This window comes from Callospermophilus lateralis, chromosome 3 (genome assembly GCF_048772815.1).
Source record: "Callospermophilus lateralis isolate mCalLat2 chromosome 3, mCalLat2.hap1, whole genome shotgun sequence".
In the NCBI taxonomy this organism is placed as follows: domain Eukaryota; kingdom Metazoa; phylum Chordata; class Mammalia; order Rodentia; family Sciuridae; genus Callospermophilus; species Callospermophilus lateralis.
Window position 1 is genome coordinate 90,841,442 of NC_135307.1, and position 18,311 is coordinate 90,859,752.

An 18,311-nucleotide genomic window follows, 5' to 3' on the forward strand; every position below is an offset into this window, starting at 1 on the left:
TCTTATTTGTAAAATGAAAGTGACCAAATAGAGAGCCTTATGTGTCCTCTTCCTTCTCCTCCTCTTCTTTCCTTTCTTTGTAAAAGGGTAGAATTTATTCAAGTAAGAAGAAAAGAGACAGAACTCCTGCAGGATGAGAGGAGACCTGACCTTCTAGGGATTGCCACTAATTCACTTAACTAGTCTTGGTAGGGACATGGATCAATGTCTATGCTAATCAAGTATTGGAAAAGTGTCAATGCTATTGGTTCAGCCTGCATTATTCTGTTTGTTTAGCTTGAGTCTGTAGTTTTCACTCAGGTCTGTTTAGCCTTCCTTTTTCCATTGCCCCAGGACAAAGGAGTTTGCTGGAATATTTGGGATGTTTCTACAAATTAATCTTATGGAGTGGCCTTTACATTTCGAGAAGCTATTATGGGGCCTATTTCTTTTACTATCTGTCTGTCTACCCTATCCTATTCTTTCCTCACCTCTGAAGGAGGATCCCTAATTTCCTTAAGGAAAAGGGGTGATGATTACTGTGGCTTCTTCAAACTGAAAAGGGGAGATGAAAGGGTACAGCAGTCAGGGTCCTACAGAGCCTAGCTAAGGTTCCCCAGTAGATGGGGATTTCATTTTGAATTCTGTTTGTATGGCCATTTATAGCTTGATAGCCTCTGCTGCTGTAGTTTGGCAGCAGACCCAATTGCCTGCCAATGCCTTCTTTCCAGGTTCTTATCTTGTGAGTTTGAAGAATGAAATCAATAGATGAGAGCAAGTAAGCATAAAAGAGTGTAGCATTTATTTAAATGAGAATAAGAGAGACAGAGCTCCTCCAAGGTGAGAAGAGATTTGATAGGGGTTGCCCTTTTTTTAGTGGGTTGTGGTGGTACACTGGGGGTTGAACCCAGGTATGCTCAACCATTGAGCTGTTACATCCTCAACCCTTTTTATTTTTTTTACTTTGAAACAGGTTCTTAACCACATTGTTCATGCTGGCCTTGAACTTGGCATCCTCCTGCCTCAGATTCCCAGGTTGCTGGTATTAGGCATTTTTGTTGTTGTGTTGGGGATTAAACCCAGGGCCTCAATCAGTGCTAGGCAAGTAGTCTGCAACTGAGCCACATCCCTAGCTCATGAAAATAGTTTTTAAAGTATTGTTATATGTGTTAAGATTAGAATCTCAAAATGATCCATCTGCTCCTATTTATACTTGAATAAGTTATTGATTATTGGAATTGTGTTCATGGAATTGACTCATTCATTGAATAATGGTTTTCCCACTGCATTGTAAGTTAGGAAAGGCAAGCTTTTCTCTACCTAGCTCATTACCTTATCGGTGTTTACCTAGCCCAGTGCTTCAAATGTGGTTAAGTGCTCAATAAATATTTGTAGAATAAATGAACGATTAAACAAATGGCAATCTTGGCATGAGCAGAGGTAGCATAATGATTAAATCTGCTTAGAGAACTGAACTTTTTTTTTCTTTCTTTTATTAATTTATTTTAAATCAAGAGATTTTTATTATTAAGTTGGGCATACTTGCATATACTAGGTTTTAATTTTAATAACCTTTGTTATTATTTTTCTTATAGTTTTACATGTGGCACCCATAAAAGATGAGGCTGAGAACACGAAAAGCTTCTCAGCAGTCAAATCAAATCCAAACACAACGCACTGCCAGAGCAAAAAGGAAATATTCAGAGGTTGATGATGGGCTGCCATCAGGAGGAGAAAAACCACCGAAGAATGAAACCGGCCTATTGTCTTCTATTAAAAAATTCATTAAAGGAAGCACACCCAAGGTAATGGTTTTGCCTTATACTTACATTAAAAAGAGGTAATGTTTAGGTTGTTTCCTCTAAGCATATATAAATGAGATATTGATACTGATTGAGTCTGTTTTAAGGGGATATCTGCATTTTAGTATTATTTTACCAAGATTATCACATACAAAATATTTAATGGAAGTTGAAGATGAACATTATTTAGTCCATTGATCTAGTCACCCACTTTGCCTTCGGCATTATGGGAAACAAAAGAAAAAATTTCCTTATTCTTGAGTCTTTCTCTCTTCCCTTCTTCTTCCTTTATTTTTTGTCTTTCTCTTCTGCACCTCTCAGTTGGAGATTGAATCTGGGGGTGCTCTACTACTGAGTTACATCTCCAGCCCTCATTTTTTTATATTGAGGCAGGGTCTGGCTAAATTGGCCAGGGCAACCTTGAATTTATAATCCTCCTGCCTTAGCCTCCCCAGTAGCTGGGATTGCAGGCCTATTTCACTGTGCCTGGCTTAAATTATTTCCTTTACTTCCATTGTCTTTCATTTCAGAGAATAGTAAGTTTCTTGTTAATATTATTCACTAATTAGGAAAATGATTTATCTACCTGAATTCTAACATTTGCACAATGGAAATGTATTACTTCATTGAAGACAAAATTATTTTTTTAAAAAGAATGGAAACCAACCCGAAGTCATGCTCCAGATTCATATTGTAGCCAATGACCTAAGGAGAGTCATTTTTCCTTCTGGGTTTCAAGAGGATAGTAATATGGGAGTAATAGTAACTACTTTGTTTTAGCATTATTTTAGGTTACTTGGGGTGCAGTTATGCACACCAGTAATTCCAGTCACTCAGGAGGCTGAGGCAGGAGGATTGCAAATCCAAGGCCAGCCTCAGAAGTTTAATGAGACACTATCTCAAAATAAAAAAACAAAAAAGAGGGCTTAGTGGTAGAGCATCCCTCAGTTCAATCCCCAATATCAATCAATCAATCACTATTATTTTCAGGTTAGATTTTACAACAAGATTGAAAAGCAGTTTGACAAATTTTTAATATATAATAAAGGTACAGTGTTATCATTCATTAAATATATAGATTACATGCTACTTTTGTGTTCTTTCTTGGTACAATTAAATTTGTATGATGTATGTTTTATTTTGAACTGGGTGTGGATGGCACGCATCTGTAATCCCAGTGACTCAGGAGGCTGAGGCAGGAGGATTACATGTTTGAGGACAGCTGTTTATCAATGCCCTAAGCCTTAGCAAGACCCTGTCTCAATATGAAAAATTAGAAAGGCTGGGAAGATGGTTCAGTGTTTAAACATCCCTGGGTTTAATCTCTGCCCCCCCACCCACTCAAAAAAAGTTTTATTATAACGTAAGCTGCTTATTTTGAGCAATAGAAAATAAATACTGCGTTGATTTATTCATAGTGGTAGATTTTGTTGTAATAGAATTAATAGAGCATAAGTAAACATTGGTCAAGATTTATAGTCTGTGTTTGTATAAGATTTTTATTTTTGTTTTATTGTAAAAATTTTGTCTTTCTGAGACTTTCTTTTGTTAGTTTCAAATAACATTTAGCTTTAGGTGGCAATGCTAGAAGCTAATTAGCCCTGTTTTAGAGCATATATTAAGTATTATGCATTACTGCACCTCCAGTTAAGTGACAGTACTAGTATTTTATTTGTTTGCTTATTTTTCAGAGTTACTTTTAATAACCAGGTCTGAACAAAACCATGCACAGCTTTCCCTAATCTTTGCCAAGCATACATGACTCTCCCAGCTCAGGGAGTCTCCCAGTTTTTCTACCACTACCACCACCAACACCTGCCCTCCACCCCTAAACTTATAATCTTATGACTTAGGAGGATATTTATACAATTGCAATTTAATTGAGCACCTGCTGTGTACCTAGCCTTGGCAGGCAATTCACATTTGTCAGGGAGAAGGGTCAAGTGCCACCAGGTTCTGGTTAGGAACCCCCCTACTTTGCATTAACTAGTTCTACCTCCCGTTGCTGCTAGGGAAGACATTGGAGAGATCATTCAGTGACCCAGGGTTTGTTTAATAGTGTGTTAGAAGAGGATGCATAATGGAGGAGAAATGAAAGTATAGTTTTAAAAAACCCAGAACCTCGAGCTGGGGCTGTAGCTCAATAGCAGAGCATTTGCGTGGCATGTGTGAGGCACTGGGTTCGATCCCCAGCACCACATAAAAATAAACAAATAAAATAAAGGCATTCTGTCCATCTGCAACTACAAAATATTAAAAACAAAAACCCAGGACCTCCATTTTAGTTGCCAAGATAAGGAGATAAGAGACGTCAAAGGCAGAAGGATCCTTCCATTTTCTATAGCCTGTATTTCTTAGTTGGAGCGGGGGCAGCAGATTGCCCCTGGGTGAGTGAAAATTGATTCTTGGCAGTAGGGGAGATATTACAATTGTTTGTGGTGCTGCAAAGAGCCTATCATATATAAACAAACATATAGTATATCCATTGCTTTAAAATATCATGGAGGAGCTGGGCATGGTGGGGTGTGCCTATAATCCCAACAACTCTGCAGGCTAAGGCAGGAGGATCCCAAGTTAAAGGCCAGCCTAGGCAATTTGGAGATACCTTGTTCCAGATTAAAGAAATTAAAGCCAGGGGTGGTGGTATATACCTACAATCCCATGTTTTGGGAGGCTGAGGCAGGAAGATCTTGAGTTTAAGGCCAGTCTCAGCATCTTAGTGAGATCTTTTTTCAAAGTGAAAAATAAAAAGAATTGGGATGTAGGGGATGTAGCTCAGTGGTAAAGCATCCCTGGATTCAATCCCCTGATATTAGTATTTTAAATACATATATATTTGACTCTAACCTGTACCTTTTTTCCATCATTCTGTCTGAAAGTAGCTATTGTATTTATAGTACAAAATCTAATTTATGTAAGGATAGTAAATTTCTAGTGTGAAGATTATTCTTGGTGTGTAGGTAAATAAAAGTTGGGTCTTCTTGTGCTGTTCACTTTGTCATTTATTTATATTGTTATCAGCTCAAAATTGAACCTAATTTTTTTAAAAAATATTTATTTTTCTTTTTGTTTTCGGCGGACACAACATCTTTATATGTGGTGCTGAGGATCGAACCCGGGCCACACACTTGTCAGGCGAGCGTGCCGCTTGAGCCACATCCCCAGCCCTGAACCTAATTTTTTATAGGAAGTTTTTCATGTAGTATTTTGTACCTATATCACCATTTACTACTCCATTAATCTTTCTCTCTAGATGATGGACTATTGCTCTTATTTCTATAAATGTCCCTTTCAAACCCAAAGTGAGACAATTTCCTATGCTGCTACTTTTATTTTCTTGGAACCATTCCTTTTTCTTCTTCTTTTATTTTTTTGTTCATTTGTTTTTCAATACTGGTAATTAAATCCAGAGGCACTTAACCACTGAGCCACACCCCCAACCCCCTTTTATTTTATTTTTTTATTTTGAGACAGGGTCTTGATGAATTACTTAGGACCTTGCTGAGTTGCTGAGGTTGGTCTCAAACTTGCACTACTTCTACCTCAGCCTCCTGAGTTGCCAGAATTATAACCATGCACCATTCTTTTTCTTTCCTTTTGGATTTTCACAACTATGTGAGTAGACTTGAAATATAGACAAACTTCTTTGCTTTCTCTTTTGAGCTGTGTTCCTTTCTGAGATATTTTACGCCTCTGGTGAATCTTTTAGAAACTTGCTTACCTATGTTATTAGCCCACTTTATTTGTTGTTCTTTATTATGATTTCTAGGATCACATATATAGCTATTGGTGTTCTTGGTCTTTTTCTCTTTTTATATTGTCAATTAGTTTTTATCTGTATTCTAGTTCTAACTTGGCCATAAATTAGCTATGAGAGTATTCAGGTAATCTAAACAAGAGGTGTTGTTCATTTTTGGATATAAGGGGTATATATTAGTTTGTCGTGGCTGTATATCACATACTACGTATCTTAAAGATCAGAAGGCTAGGATAAGGCATGGTGGTGCAAGCCTGTAATCCCAGCATCTCTGGAGGCTATGGCAGGAGGACCACATGTTCAAAGCCAGCCCCATCCCAAAACAAAAAATAAAAAGGGCTGGGGATGTAGCTTAGTGTTTAAGTGCCCTTGGTTTCAGTTCCTTGTGCCAAACAAACAAAAAGCCAGAAATGTATTTTTCTTTCTGGAGCAAAGATTAGGTGAAAACTTTTGTTCTTACTCCTTAACCTATATATTGTCAAACATCATAGTTTTATTTGGTTTTCCTTCTTAGTACCAAAGATAAATTCAACTTGTTCATATATCTATATCTATCTATCTGTTTGTTTATTTTAGTTATAGATGGACACAAACTTTATTTTGTTTATTTTTATGTGTTGCTGAGGATCGAACCCAGTGCCTCACACATGCAAGGCAAACGCTTTACCACTGAGCCACAACCCCAGCCCCACTTCTTGTTCTTGTAAGCAATTCTCTCTCTCTCTCTCTCTCTCTTTTTTTTTAACAGATGTATTTTCCCTCTTTACCAGGAATTGAACCCAGGGGCACTTAACCACTGAGCTACATCCCCAACCCCCTTTAAAATTTTTTTTTTTTTTTTTTAATTTAGAGAAAGGGTCTTGCTGAGTTGATAAATGCCTCACTAAGTTGCTGAGGCTGGCTTTGAACTTGGTATCCTTCTGCCTTAGCCTCCCAAGCTGCTGGGATTACAGGCATTTACCACTGAGCCCAGCAACAGGGTTTTTTTTTTTTTTTTTTTTTTGAGACAGAGAGAATTTTTTTTTTTAGTATTTATTTTTCAGTTTTCGGTGGACACAACATCTTTATTTTATTTTATGTGGAGCTGAGGATTGAACCCAGTGCCCTGTGCATGCCAGGCGAGCGCACTACCGCTTTAGCCACATCCCCAGCCCCAACAGAGGGATTTTTTTTAATAACTGGATTAATTTACTAATTATGGAATGAAGAAAAATAAGCTCAGGTGACTAGTTTAATAGAAGAAAAAATTTTATTTTAAAATTCATTCTTCTTCTTCCCCATACTCAAAATAGCCCTGAACTATACGAAACTAGCACCCTGTTTTAGGTTTCTACCATACTTCAATAAAAAGAACTAAGGTTTCAGGCTTCTTGAAGAAATGTCTCAGTCTAGGGCTTGGGCAGTATCCTCTAAATTGAAGTAACCCTTGGGACTGTAATAAATACATAGATAAGTTAATTAATAAATGGGGAAGGAAAAGTAGGTTTATAATTAAGCAACATTTGTTGAGACTTGCCTTTCCACATTAGATTGATAACTTTTGTGAAAGTTAAAAGCCGTATATGTAGATCTCTTTCTGAAATGCATTCTGAACTATATCCATCTTTATACCTATACTAATGTGGGTTTTCTTTTTCTGAACCCAGTGGGTTCAGTCTCCACTTTGCTACACTACCTGTCTATCAATTTACCACTGAAATACATCCCCAGCCCTTTTCATTTTTAAATTTTGGATCGAGTCTTAAGTTGCCAAGACTGGTTTTAAACTTGTGATTGTCCTGTCTTAATCTCCCTCGTAAGTGGTTGGCAATACAGGCATGCATCACCATGTCCAGTTTACTTTTTTTTGGTAACAGGGACTGAAGCCAGGGAAGCTTAACCGCAGAGCTACATCCCCAGCCATTTCATTTTTCTTATTTTGAGACAGGGTCTCACTAAGTTGCTTAGGATTTGCTAAGTTGCTGAGGCTACCTTTGAACTTGTGATTCTCCTGCCTCAGCCTCCTGAGTCACCGGGACTATAGGCATGTGCCTCCATGCCCAGCTTCAAGGAGTTTTTATCATGTTTTGTCATAGCCTTAAAATTTTCCTCCTTCATTCTTTTTTTTTTAATATTTATTTTTTAGTTGTAGTTGGGGCACAATACCTTTCCTTTATTTATTTTATTTTTATGTGGTGCTGAGGAACAAATCCAGGGTTTTTTTTAACAGAAACCATAGCTTGTTTGTTAGTATTGATTCAGTGAGATTCTCCCCCCACACATATACTGTTGGATTTTTGTGTGTGTTCAAGAGGAATTTTGATCTGTAATTATCTTGATTTGTAATAATTTTTAGTTTGGGAGGACAGGATTATGTTATTTATAAAAAAGTTGAAGACAGTTTGACGTAAGGTCTCATTGTGTTGCCCAAAAGTTCAAACACCTGAACTTTACCCAATTCCCAAGTTGTTCTTAGTTTTGTCACCACCCCAGTTCAAGATCTGTTTGTACATGTTAATAACATTGCCTTTATGATCAGTTTTGCTGAATTAAATAATCCTTGGCTCACATTTTATTCTCTAGATTATTTTAAATTTTATTCCATTTTATTCTGATGTAAAAAGTATGCTCATTCTTGATGATAACTGAATTTCTTACTCTTTATAAATGAGTTAAAATTTTACATTTTTCTCTAAATTCTATTGATTTTAGATTTTTTTTTTTTTTTTTTTTGGTAAACAGTGAGCTCTTTCAATGTGTACTTTGAAATTTTTTTTTTTTTTTTTTTTTGTGGTTTTGGTCAAAGAGTGCAAAAACAACCCTGTTTGAAAAAAAAAAACAGACAAAGGACTTGAACAGAAATCTCTGAAGGTGTACAAAATGGCTAACAAGTGTATAAAAGGATGTATGATGTTATAAGTTATTAGGGAGATACATATCAAAGCTACCATTGTAGCTTTGTTAGCACAGAGACCCTGGGTGTGTTAGCACATGCGAGACCCTGGGTTCATCCTCAGTACCACATAAAAATAACATACCTGTAATCCCAGCTACTTGGGAGGCTGAGCCAGTATATGTGTGTGTATATATATAGAGAGGGGGGGGGGAGAGAGAGACACCAAACTGGGACAATTTGGTGAGGCCATCTCAAAACATACAGTGCTGAGGGTAGACCTTAGTGTCACAGTACTCCTGGTTTCAATCCCCAGTACCATACACACAAAGCCCTATAAGGAGACCCATCTTTATACACACCAGGATGTCTTATAAACAATATTTCAGTTAGGAGGAATAGTTATTTCAAGACCTCTGTTGTCTAGCATAATGACCATAATAAAAATGCAGCCTGCCCTCCATCCCCCTTGTAGTACTGGGTATGGGCATTTCATCCCTCAGCTACATTCCCAGCCCTTTTAATTTATTTTGAGACAGGTCTCACTAAGTTTCTGAAGCTGGCCTTGAACTTGTGATCTTCCTGCCTCAGCTCCCAAATCACTTGGATTGCAGACTTGTTCCTGTGCCAGGCATTGGATATTATATTCTTTTTAATATTTGTTTTTTAGTTTTCGGCGGATACAACATCTTTGTATGTGGTGCTGAGGATCGAACCCGGGCAGGCGAGCGCGCTACTGCTTGATCCACATCCCCAGCCCTGGATATTCTTGACAATTGCTTAGATTAGATTTTAAGTGTTCTCACCACTGTCATATATACAGTGGTCATATATAGACTGTCATATATACACAAAAAAAGTTACATATGTTATGTACTGCAGACATTACTTAGCTTGATGTAGCCATTTTACATTGTTTACATATTTCAAAACATGTTGTACATCTTACTTTTTTATTTGTCAAAAACTAAGAGAAAAATTTTGAATTGCAAAATCTTTTTTGTTGGAATAAAAAAATTATTTTATTGCCATGTTTTTGCTTTGGTTTTCTGATTTAGGAACTTCTGTTTTCTATCTGGTATATATTATTTCTATTTTCTCCCACTTTACTTTCTGTTTTTTCTTAAAGGAGTAAGTATGTTCCCTGATTATATACAGGCACTCGTTGAATTTTTAGAAGGTTGTGTAGTTCTAGGAATTATGGTGTGAACCGATTTTGTCATGTGAATGCTAAGAGAATACTTACACAAATCTAGATGTTTTATTTCTGTCACTTGACATGTCTTCTTAATGTAGTTAAGAGAGATGGTAAGGGGCTGGGGATATAGATCAGTGACTAGAGTTCTTGCCTATTACTCAGCACTACAAAAAAAAAGAGGGGTGGTAAGTATAAAATATGGAGCTAGCTGCTTGTGCAGTAGGGCATATCGTTTTATAGTAATCCTTTTTTTTTCTTTTTATAAAAGTAATCCTTTTTATAAGTAGAAGGAATATACTCTAAAATGATAAAATATATCATAATAAATAAACCAGCAATAGTTATTTATTATCATTTACAAGTATTACGTACTTACATTAAGTGTATGTCCTATACTATATGACAGGCAGCTCCGTAGATTTGTTTATAATGGCATTTGCACAAATGCATAAGTAAAGGGTTAGACCACTACATCAGCTCAGCTGTTATAATCTTATGGAACCACTGTCATATATACAGTGTATCACTGACTGAAATGCAACATATGACTACTTGAATGTTCAAAAAAGGCTTGGCTTACAAACTGTCTTTCAGAATTGGATCATCAGACATTTGAATGCATTGTTCTGAAGAGTAAGACTGTTAGACTGCAGAATTTTAGTCCTGACTTTCTGGTTCATTTTAGAGATATAAGCTAATGTATTCAAATGTGTTCTCAGTTGAACCCAGTAAAGTCTGTTCTGTTATAATATATGCAACCTCTGCAACATCAGTTAGTTTATATACTATTGTTAAATGGAAGAACTTTATCAGTATAACATGGATACCATGTTGGTTTATATATAATTCTCCTTTGAACTAGACAGAGGGTTCTGAATAATGGGAATTGAATTTTATAATTCATCAAGGAACAAGAAACTTTCCGTTCATCTACTGCATAAGCAAATACCCTTTCACTGGTATTTTTGCTTTTCTTTGCTTTATTAAAGTTAAAATGATAATCTACTTTGGGTGCTCTCTCCCCAGAGGTGTACAAGAACTCTTCCAAAATGGCAATGTGTGTTTCCTTTTGTGCTCATCTTAATAGAAGCCCTACTGGCTTAAGGCTTTACTGTTCAAGTCCTATAAGCCCTTGTTTCCACTTCATCATTTTTTAAATTATACCCTGAGGTAACATTCCAGCTACTCTTAACTACCTGAGGGTGAGGGTAGTGTCCAGGTTATCGCTGAAGGTCCCAATCAGTGTTTTTGTTAGTGCTGTGGTTACAAATGTACAGGAGCCTTAAGTAATGTGCTTCAACATATTCTATCCCCTGTAAGACACATTTTTCTCCCACAAGTCTTGTTATCTTTATCATTGTATCAGTGCAGGGTCTTCAGGAATCTATATAACATTTGTGTTATAGCAGCTGTACTGAGAAACTACTTCATGGGAAACTAGAGCTTAGTGTAATTTAAACTTTGCTGCAGTACTTCTGTTCTTAAAGGACTTTATAAAGACAACTCCTATATTTTCTGATAATGGAAATCCTATGTTTGAGATATGAGACTTCACGTTAATCATTTTAAAATACAGTAAAATAACAAATGGTAAAACATTGAAGAATTTTGTTATGGATTACTGAGGCATCATTTTTTTTTTTTGTAATGCCATATTGTTTTGATCGAGCTACCTAAAATTAAGATAAATTGCTGAGTAAAAGGAAAATTCCATATTGAATGATATTTGCAGTAATATATTTTTTCTTTTTTGACCCAAAAATGAAATTATAAATTTTACCACTAACAATACCAAGCTTATTTCAGAAATAATTCAACAATATTCAGCCTTCAGAAAGTATAGTAGGCTGGGCTTGATGGTGCACACCTGTAATCCTAGTGACTTGGGAGCCAGAGACAAGAGAATGGCAAGTTCAAGGCCGCCTCAGCAATTGAGACCTTGTCTTAGGATGTATCTCAATGACAAGAGGGTTTCTGGGTTCAATCTCCAGTACCACAAGAAGAAAAAAGAAGAGAAAGAACATGCATAGTAGTGTATTTTATTAGTTACTATGTTATAAGAAAGCAGAGAAGTTCCGGGTATGGTTGCTCACATCTGTAATCCCAGTGGCTAGGGAGGCTGAGACAGGAGGATCACGAGTTCAAAGCCAGCCTCAGCAAAAGTGAGGTGTAGAGTAACTCAATTAGAGTCTCTAAATAAAATGTAAAATAGGGCTGGGGATGTGGCTCAATGGTTGAGTGCCCCTGAGTTCAGTCCCCGGTCCCCCCCCCCCCCCCCGCCCCGCCGCCAAAAAAGTAGAGAAGTTCTTCCAGTTACGAATGTTGTTATGTATTAATTATATAGAATGTAAATTTGAAATTCTAATCCTTATCAAATGATTTTAGGTAGTTAATTAAATCATCATGGGCAATATTGTAATACAATGGTTTGTTTAGTGGATGATTAGAAAAATTCTCAAAACAGAAAAAGATGTATAAATGGTGAAAAATAGGGGTGGAAGTGATTTAGCTGTTGATGCTTGCTTAGCAAGTGTACTGCCCTGAGTTTTATCCCCAGGACTGCAAAAACTAATAAATAAATGGAGAAAAATAAATCAGGCTAATGCTCAGAAGTATATTATTTAAGTCAATTATACTGCAAGCATAGTATAAATTTGTCATGGGAACTTGCCTTAAATAAGATAACAGACATAGAGCTTCTTGCTAAGGAGTAGATTCCTTGGTGTTAATTTGGCCATTTAAATAATTGAGGTAAACAGTAGAGATATGGTAGTGGCAGGCCAGCAAATTCAATGAGGCTCCCTCTCCTATCCTCCCTGAGTGCTCAAGGAAATGATCTCTGTTCTTTAAAACAGTTCTAAAGATAAGGGGAAATTGGCTGAAAATTCAGAGCACACTGTACAGTTCATTATTTCCATTGCATGGAAAATTTAGGTGAGCCTTGAGAAAGGTTCTAATTATATTTGTGTACTCTAACTGCATCAATATTCTTAGAACACTCAAAATTTTTCCATTTTTGCCACTCTTTGCTATTAATTGCATTTTGTTTCTCCAGGATAAAGAATATTATACCATATTTTATCATTTTATAAGTATAACCTGTAAGAATAATTGTGCTCAGTGCATATTTTTTTCCTCTTATGTCTTAAGGAAGAGAGAGAAAATCCTTCAAAGCGGAGTAGAATTGAACGTGATATAGATAATAATTTGATCACATCATCACCAAGAACAGGAGAAAAGCCTAACAAACAGATATCTCGAGTAAGACGGAAAAGTCAAGTAAATGGAGGTTTGTTAATATTTAGATACTGTTTAATTTAGGTGTAAGCAGAGATCTTATTTGACATGTTCCTTGTCTGTTTTAAAAATCTACTTTGAGTTTTTCCTTATTTTTGTAATCTTTTTTGTGTTCAGTATTAGCATGAAGTGAAATGAAAATATATCTTTCTAAAATATTTTACTTTGATGAATTAAATAAAGACAGAAAAATTGGCTTTATACTACTTAGCATAAAAAAAAGTATATGGATTGGGGTTGGAGATGTATCTTAGAGGTGAAGTGCTTGCCTAGCACACCAGAGGCCCTGGGTTCAAGTCCCAGCATTAAAAAAAAAAAAAAAAAGTGTATAAGAATCAACATTAAAATTTTTTTTTTTTCAGTTGCATGTGAACTTGATAACCTTTATTTATTTATTTATTTTTTAATGTGGTGCTGAGAATCAAACCTAGTGCCTCATATGTGCTAGGCAACCCTCTACCACTGAGCCACAACCCCAGCCCCAAGAATCAACATTTTTTACTTCTAATAAGTTAATTTCTGAAAGCAGTAATAATTGTGACTTAATATAACTGAAACATGTACAAAAAGTTTGTTTCTGGATCATGCTACTTATGAGCTCAGAGGGTACTTAGATCATTTAGACTATCATTTCTCAATTAGGGGTAGTTTTGCTTCTATGGGACATTTGTCACTATCTGGAATCCTTCACAGTTGTCACCACCTGTGGAGGGGTTGCAACAATCATCTACTAGTTAGATGTCAGATATGTTACTAAACATTCTACAATGCAGTAAAGCCCCTCACAATAAAGAATTATCAGGCCCAAATGTCAGTAATACAGCTATTGATACATCCTGTTAATATCTTATTGTATAGCTGAGAAGTTCCTCACAATCAATAGGAAGGAGAAGAACAATAAGGACAAGCAGAGAAAGCTATAAAGAACAGTATTTTAGAGCATGAGGTCCTCTAAAACTCTCTTGTTCCCCTAGTACTGGGAATTGAATCCAGGGATGCCCTACCACTGAGCTACATTTCCAGTCCTTTGCATTTTGTATTTTGAGATGGAGTTCCTCTAAGTTGCTGAGGCTGACCTGGAATATATGACCTCCTGCTTTAGAACTGCCTCCTTGCCAGTATCTGAGTTGTAGGCATGCACCACCTCACCAAGCTAACTAAAACTGTTTTACACACAAGGGCAATAACAGTTCTTTCCTCATTCCCTCAGTGCAGTAATGTGTCTTTATTGTTTAAAGTGATCAATATGGAGAAAAGGACACTTAGGACAGAGAGGAGAAGAAAGAGGGATAAACAAGTTAAGCTGGGTGAGGTAGTGTACACTGTAATCCCAGTGACTTAAGAGACTGAAGCAGGAGGATCACAAATTGAAGGCCAGCCTGGGCAACTGGGCAAGACCTTGTCTCAAAATAAAATATTAAAAGGGGGTAGGGATGTAGCCTAGTATTAGAGTACTGCTGGCTGGGTTCAATCCCTACTACTAATGAATGAATGTATAGCTCAGTGGTAGAGTACCCCTGGGTTAAATCCCCAGTACCACCTAAATACGTACATACGTATAAAAATAATGAATAATGAACGAAGCTGGTTGCAGTGGCACAGGCCTGTAATCCCAGCAGCTCAGGAGGCTGAGGCAGGAGGATCGAAAGTTCAAAGCCAGCCTCAGCAAAAGCAAGGCACTAAGCAACTCAGTGAGACCGTCTCTAAATAAAATACAAAAATAGGGCTGGGGATGTGGCTCAGTAGTAGAGGGCCCCTGAGTTCAATCCCTGGTACCAAATCAGAAAAAAAAAAAAAAAAAGGAATGAGAGAAACAAGTTTTTGTTGTTGTTGTTGTTTTGTTTTGTTTTTAAAGCTATATCAAAAAGGTAACATTGTGGAGGATAAGTCAAAGTCAAAACTTTCCATTTTATTTTTGTTTTATATTTCCCAAATATCTAAGAAATTTTTTACTTATAAGATTATTCTTCCTAACCACTCTGAAATGGCTCAGGTTTCATGTTTTGTTTTATTTTTTCTTTTAATCATTCTGGGGATTGAATCCCAAGGCCTTGTACTTGCTAGGCTTTACCACTGAGCTACCTTCTCCAGCTCTATTAAGTAATTTTTGACACAGCTGTATTTGACCTTCTTCAGTAGGGCAGGTTGCCTCTAATGATTTAACTGTCATTCTTTAGAAAGTTATGAGGGAAGATTTTATGAAGTAGGCAGCATTCCAAAGTGTAATCAAAAACAGAATCTTGCCTTCATGCTTTTGATACTGATAACTTGTTTACTTTCTTACAAAGAATTTTTTTTCATTTTCTGTTACACTATATTAATTTGAAGCCTTTTGATTTGTATAATTTTGTATTTAAATTTACTTTGAAAAACTCAATAAATGTTAACAGTAATAAAGTGTTACTTTATGATTATTTGATTTATGAATGATTTACCTCAGTATTTCTTTATTAATCACTCCTGAATGTTAATTAGTTTTCACAAGTATTTGAGGGGAGAAAAGTTATTTTTAAAATGATTTATGTGTAATTTCTGAAAGTCACTGTTTATGACCTTTTTTTCTATTCTTTCTTAGAAGCTGGTAGTTATGAAATGACAAATCAACATGCAAAACAAAATGGGAAATTAGAAGAAAATCCTTCCTCTGGCAGTCCTCCAAGGACTACATTGTTGGGGACCATATTTTCTCCTGTCTTCAACTTTTTTTCACCAGCAAATAAAAATGGTATGTATAAACTATTTTCATATGGTTAAGTATTAACTATAATTTAATATTATTAAATTATAGTTAATAAACTATGAAGTTAATAAATTATGAAGGGTTTAAACCTTCATAATTTTTAAAAAGATCTTTTTAATTTTACTGCCATATTTTGTCAGCATCTTATTTGTTTTATGAACTTGTTAAAAATGTACAGTTCCTTGAAAGTATTTTTTAATTTACTGAAATAATTACTTTGTTTTTTCTATGCTTTCATTATCTGAAAATCTAGATGATAAGACTTTGGTCTAAAGGGATAATTTTTATTTTTATTATTATTGGGGTGACTTCTATAATTCTTTTTTTTTTAATCTTTTCTTTTTAGTTGTAGATAGACACAAACCTTTATTTTATTTATCTTCATGTGCTGCTGAGGATCCAACCCAGTGTCTCATACGTGCTAGGCAAGTTCTCTACCACTGAGCCATAACCCTAGCCTGATTGACTTCTCTCTGTGTGTGTGTATATATATATGTGTGTATGTATGTATATATATATACATACATGTATATATATACATATATATATATATTTTTTTTTGTATCAGGAATTGAACTCAGGGCATTTGACCACTGAGCCACATTCCTAGCCCTATTTTCCATTTTATTTAGAGACAGGGTCTCACTGAGTTGCTTAGTGCCTTGCCTTTGCTGAGGTTGGCTTTGAACTTGCGATCTTCCTGCCTCGGCCTCCTTAGCTGCTGGGATTACTGGTGTGTGCTACTGCGCCCTGCCCAACTTTTATAATTCTTAAAGAATATATAGCAGAGAATCCAGAAACATTTCCAGTATTCTGTGACATTACAGATTTATTAAATACCTTTAAACTGAAACCATATAATTTTTTGTAATGCAGTTTTATTATCTTTTTTTTTTCCTCCTAGGTATCTTCAATCTAGATAAATAGTAATTTGTTTTATTTGAATTAAGGTACTAATAGTACTCTAATACTATTCTTAGGTAGTAAATAATACTCTAATTCAAATGAATCAAAGATTTTATTATATAAAGTCTTTACAAAAGAATCAAATTTGGGGCTGGGATTGTGGCTCAGCGGTGGAGCACTTGCCTAGCACGGGAAGGGACCTGGGTTCGATTCTCAGCACCACATAAAAATAAAGGCATTGTGTTGTGTCCATCTACACCTAAAAAATAAATATAAAAAAAAAATCAAATTTGCTTCTTTACTTTTTGCGGGGCTAGGGATACTAGAGATTTAACTCAGGGCCTCATTCATCATTTATTTTATTTTGAGACAGTCTCACTAAATTACCCAGGCTGGCCTCAAATTTAGGATCTTCATGCCACAGCCTACTAAGTACATGCCCTTACCTGGCCCCTTCTTTTCTTTTTTTTAGTATTTTAGTTGTTGACAGACTTTTTTATTGATTGATTGATTTATATATGATGCTGAGATTTGAACCCAGTGCCTCACACATGTAGGCAAGCATTCTGCCACTGAACCACAACCTCAGCCCACCTTTCATTTTTTTTTAACAGCTTATTTACTATACTGTGTTTTTATTTATGATAGTTTATTTTTTAGGTTAGTTGAGGGCAAAGGATAGTCTTTATTTTTGATACAGTATGTACACATGGAAAATGTGTGTTGCCTAATTACTTAAATTCCAGTCTTAATTATGTTGCTGAATAATAGTGTGTGTGTGGTGGGGGTATTTATTTTCCTGGTGATTCTGGTGATTAAACCCAGAGCCTCACATATACTAGGCAATTGCTTTATCTTTGAGCTATATCCATAGCCCTTTTAATTTTGAGACAGAATCTCACTAAATCTCCCTTGTTGACTCAAACTTGCCTGAATGCTGTTAGTGGCTGGGCCCACAGGCTTGATAATGCAAATTTTATTTTATTTTTTGCTTATTCATCTGTTTGGTACTGGAGATCAAACCTAGGGACACTTAATCACTGTGTGCTATATCCCCAGCCCTCCCTCCCTCCCTCCCTATCTATCTATCTATCTGTCTGTCTGTCTGTCTATCTATCTATCTATCTATCTATTCATTTAGGGGATTGAACTTCAGAGGCACTCAACCACTGAGCCATGTCCCCAGCTCTATTTTGTATTTTATTTAGAGATAGGGTCTCACTGAGTTGCTTAGAGCAGCAGCTTGCTTTGAACTCAAAATCCTCCTGCCTCAGCCTCCTGAGCCAACTGGGATTAAAATTTTTGAGACAGGGTCTCAATAAGTTGCTGAAGCTGTCTAAAACTTGCATTCTTCCCTCAGCTTCCCAAGTTGCTAGGATTATAGGCATGCACCACTGTTCAACTGATAGTGCAGCTTTTGTATGTATTTATTTTAGTTGTAGATAGACACTGTGCCTTTATTTATTTTTACGTGGTGCTGAGGATTGAACCCAGTGCCTCAGACCTTGCTAGGCAAGCGCTCTACCACTGAGCTACAACCTCATCCTTGGGGCAGTCTTGTTTGTTTTTTTTTCTTAGTTGTAGTTGGACACAATACCTTTCTTTTCTTTTCTCTTTCTTTTTTTCTCTCTTTCTCCCCACCCCCCGCCTCTCTCTATATATATATGGTGCTGAGGATTGAACCCAGGGCCTCCCATGTGGTAGGCGAACACTCTACTGCTAAGCCACAACCCCAGCCCCCTAGGGCAGTTTTTGAAAGG

General features: G+C 36.2%; 1 protein-coding gene across 6 annotated transcripts in view; it reads left to right on the top strand.

The window, feature by feature from the left end:
* Positions 1-18,311, top strand: part of Ctdspl2 (CTD small phosphatase like 2) — an 84,129-nt gene that overhangs the window by 26,827 nt on the left and 38,991 nt on the right. For 4 of the 6 annotated variants that reach the window (XM_076850724.1, XM_076850727.1, XM_076850723.1 and 1 more), the window contains 3 exons: positions 1,575-1,784; positions 12,759-12,897; positions 15,481-15,630. In XM_076850724.1, the coding sequence (XP_076706839.1) occupies positions 1,599-1,784; positions 12,759-12,897; positions 15,481-15,630 (475 nt within the window). In that variant the 5' untranslated portion in view covers positions 1,575-1,598. The remainder of the gene's footprint in view (positions 1-1,574; positions 1,785-12,758; positions 12,898-15,480; positions 15,631-18,311) is intronic. The other 2 variants (XM_076850729.1, XM_076850726.1) reach the window with 1 other exon arrangement.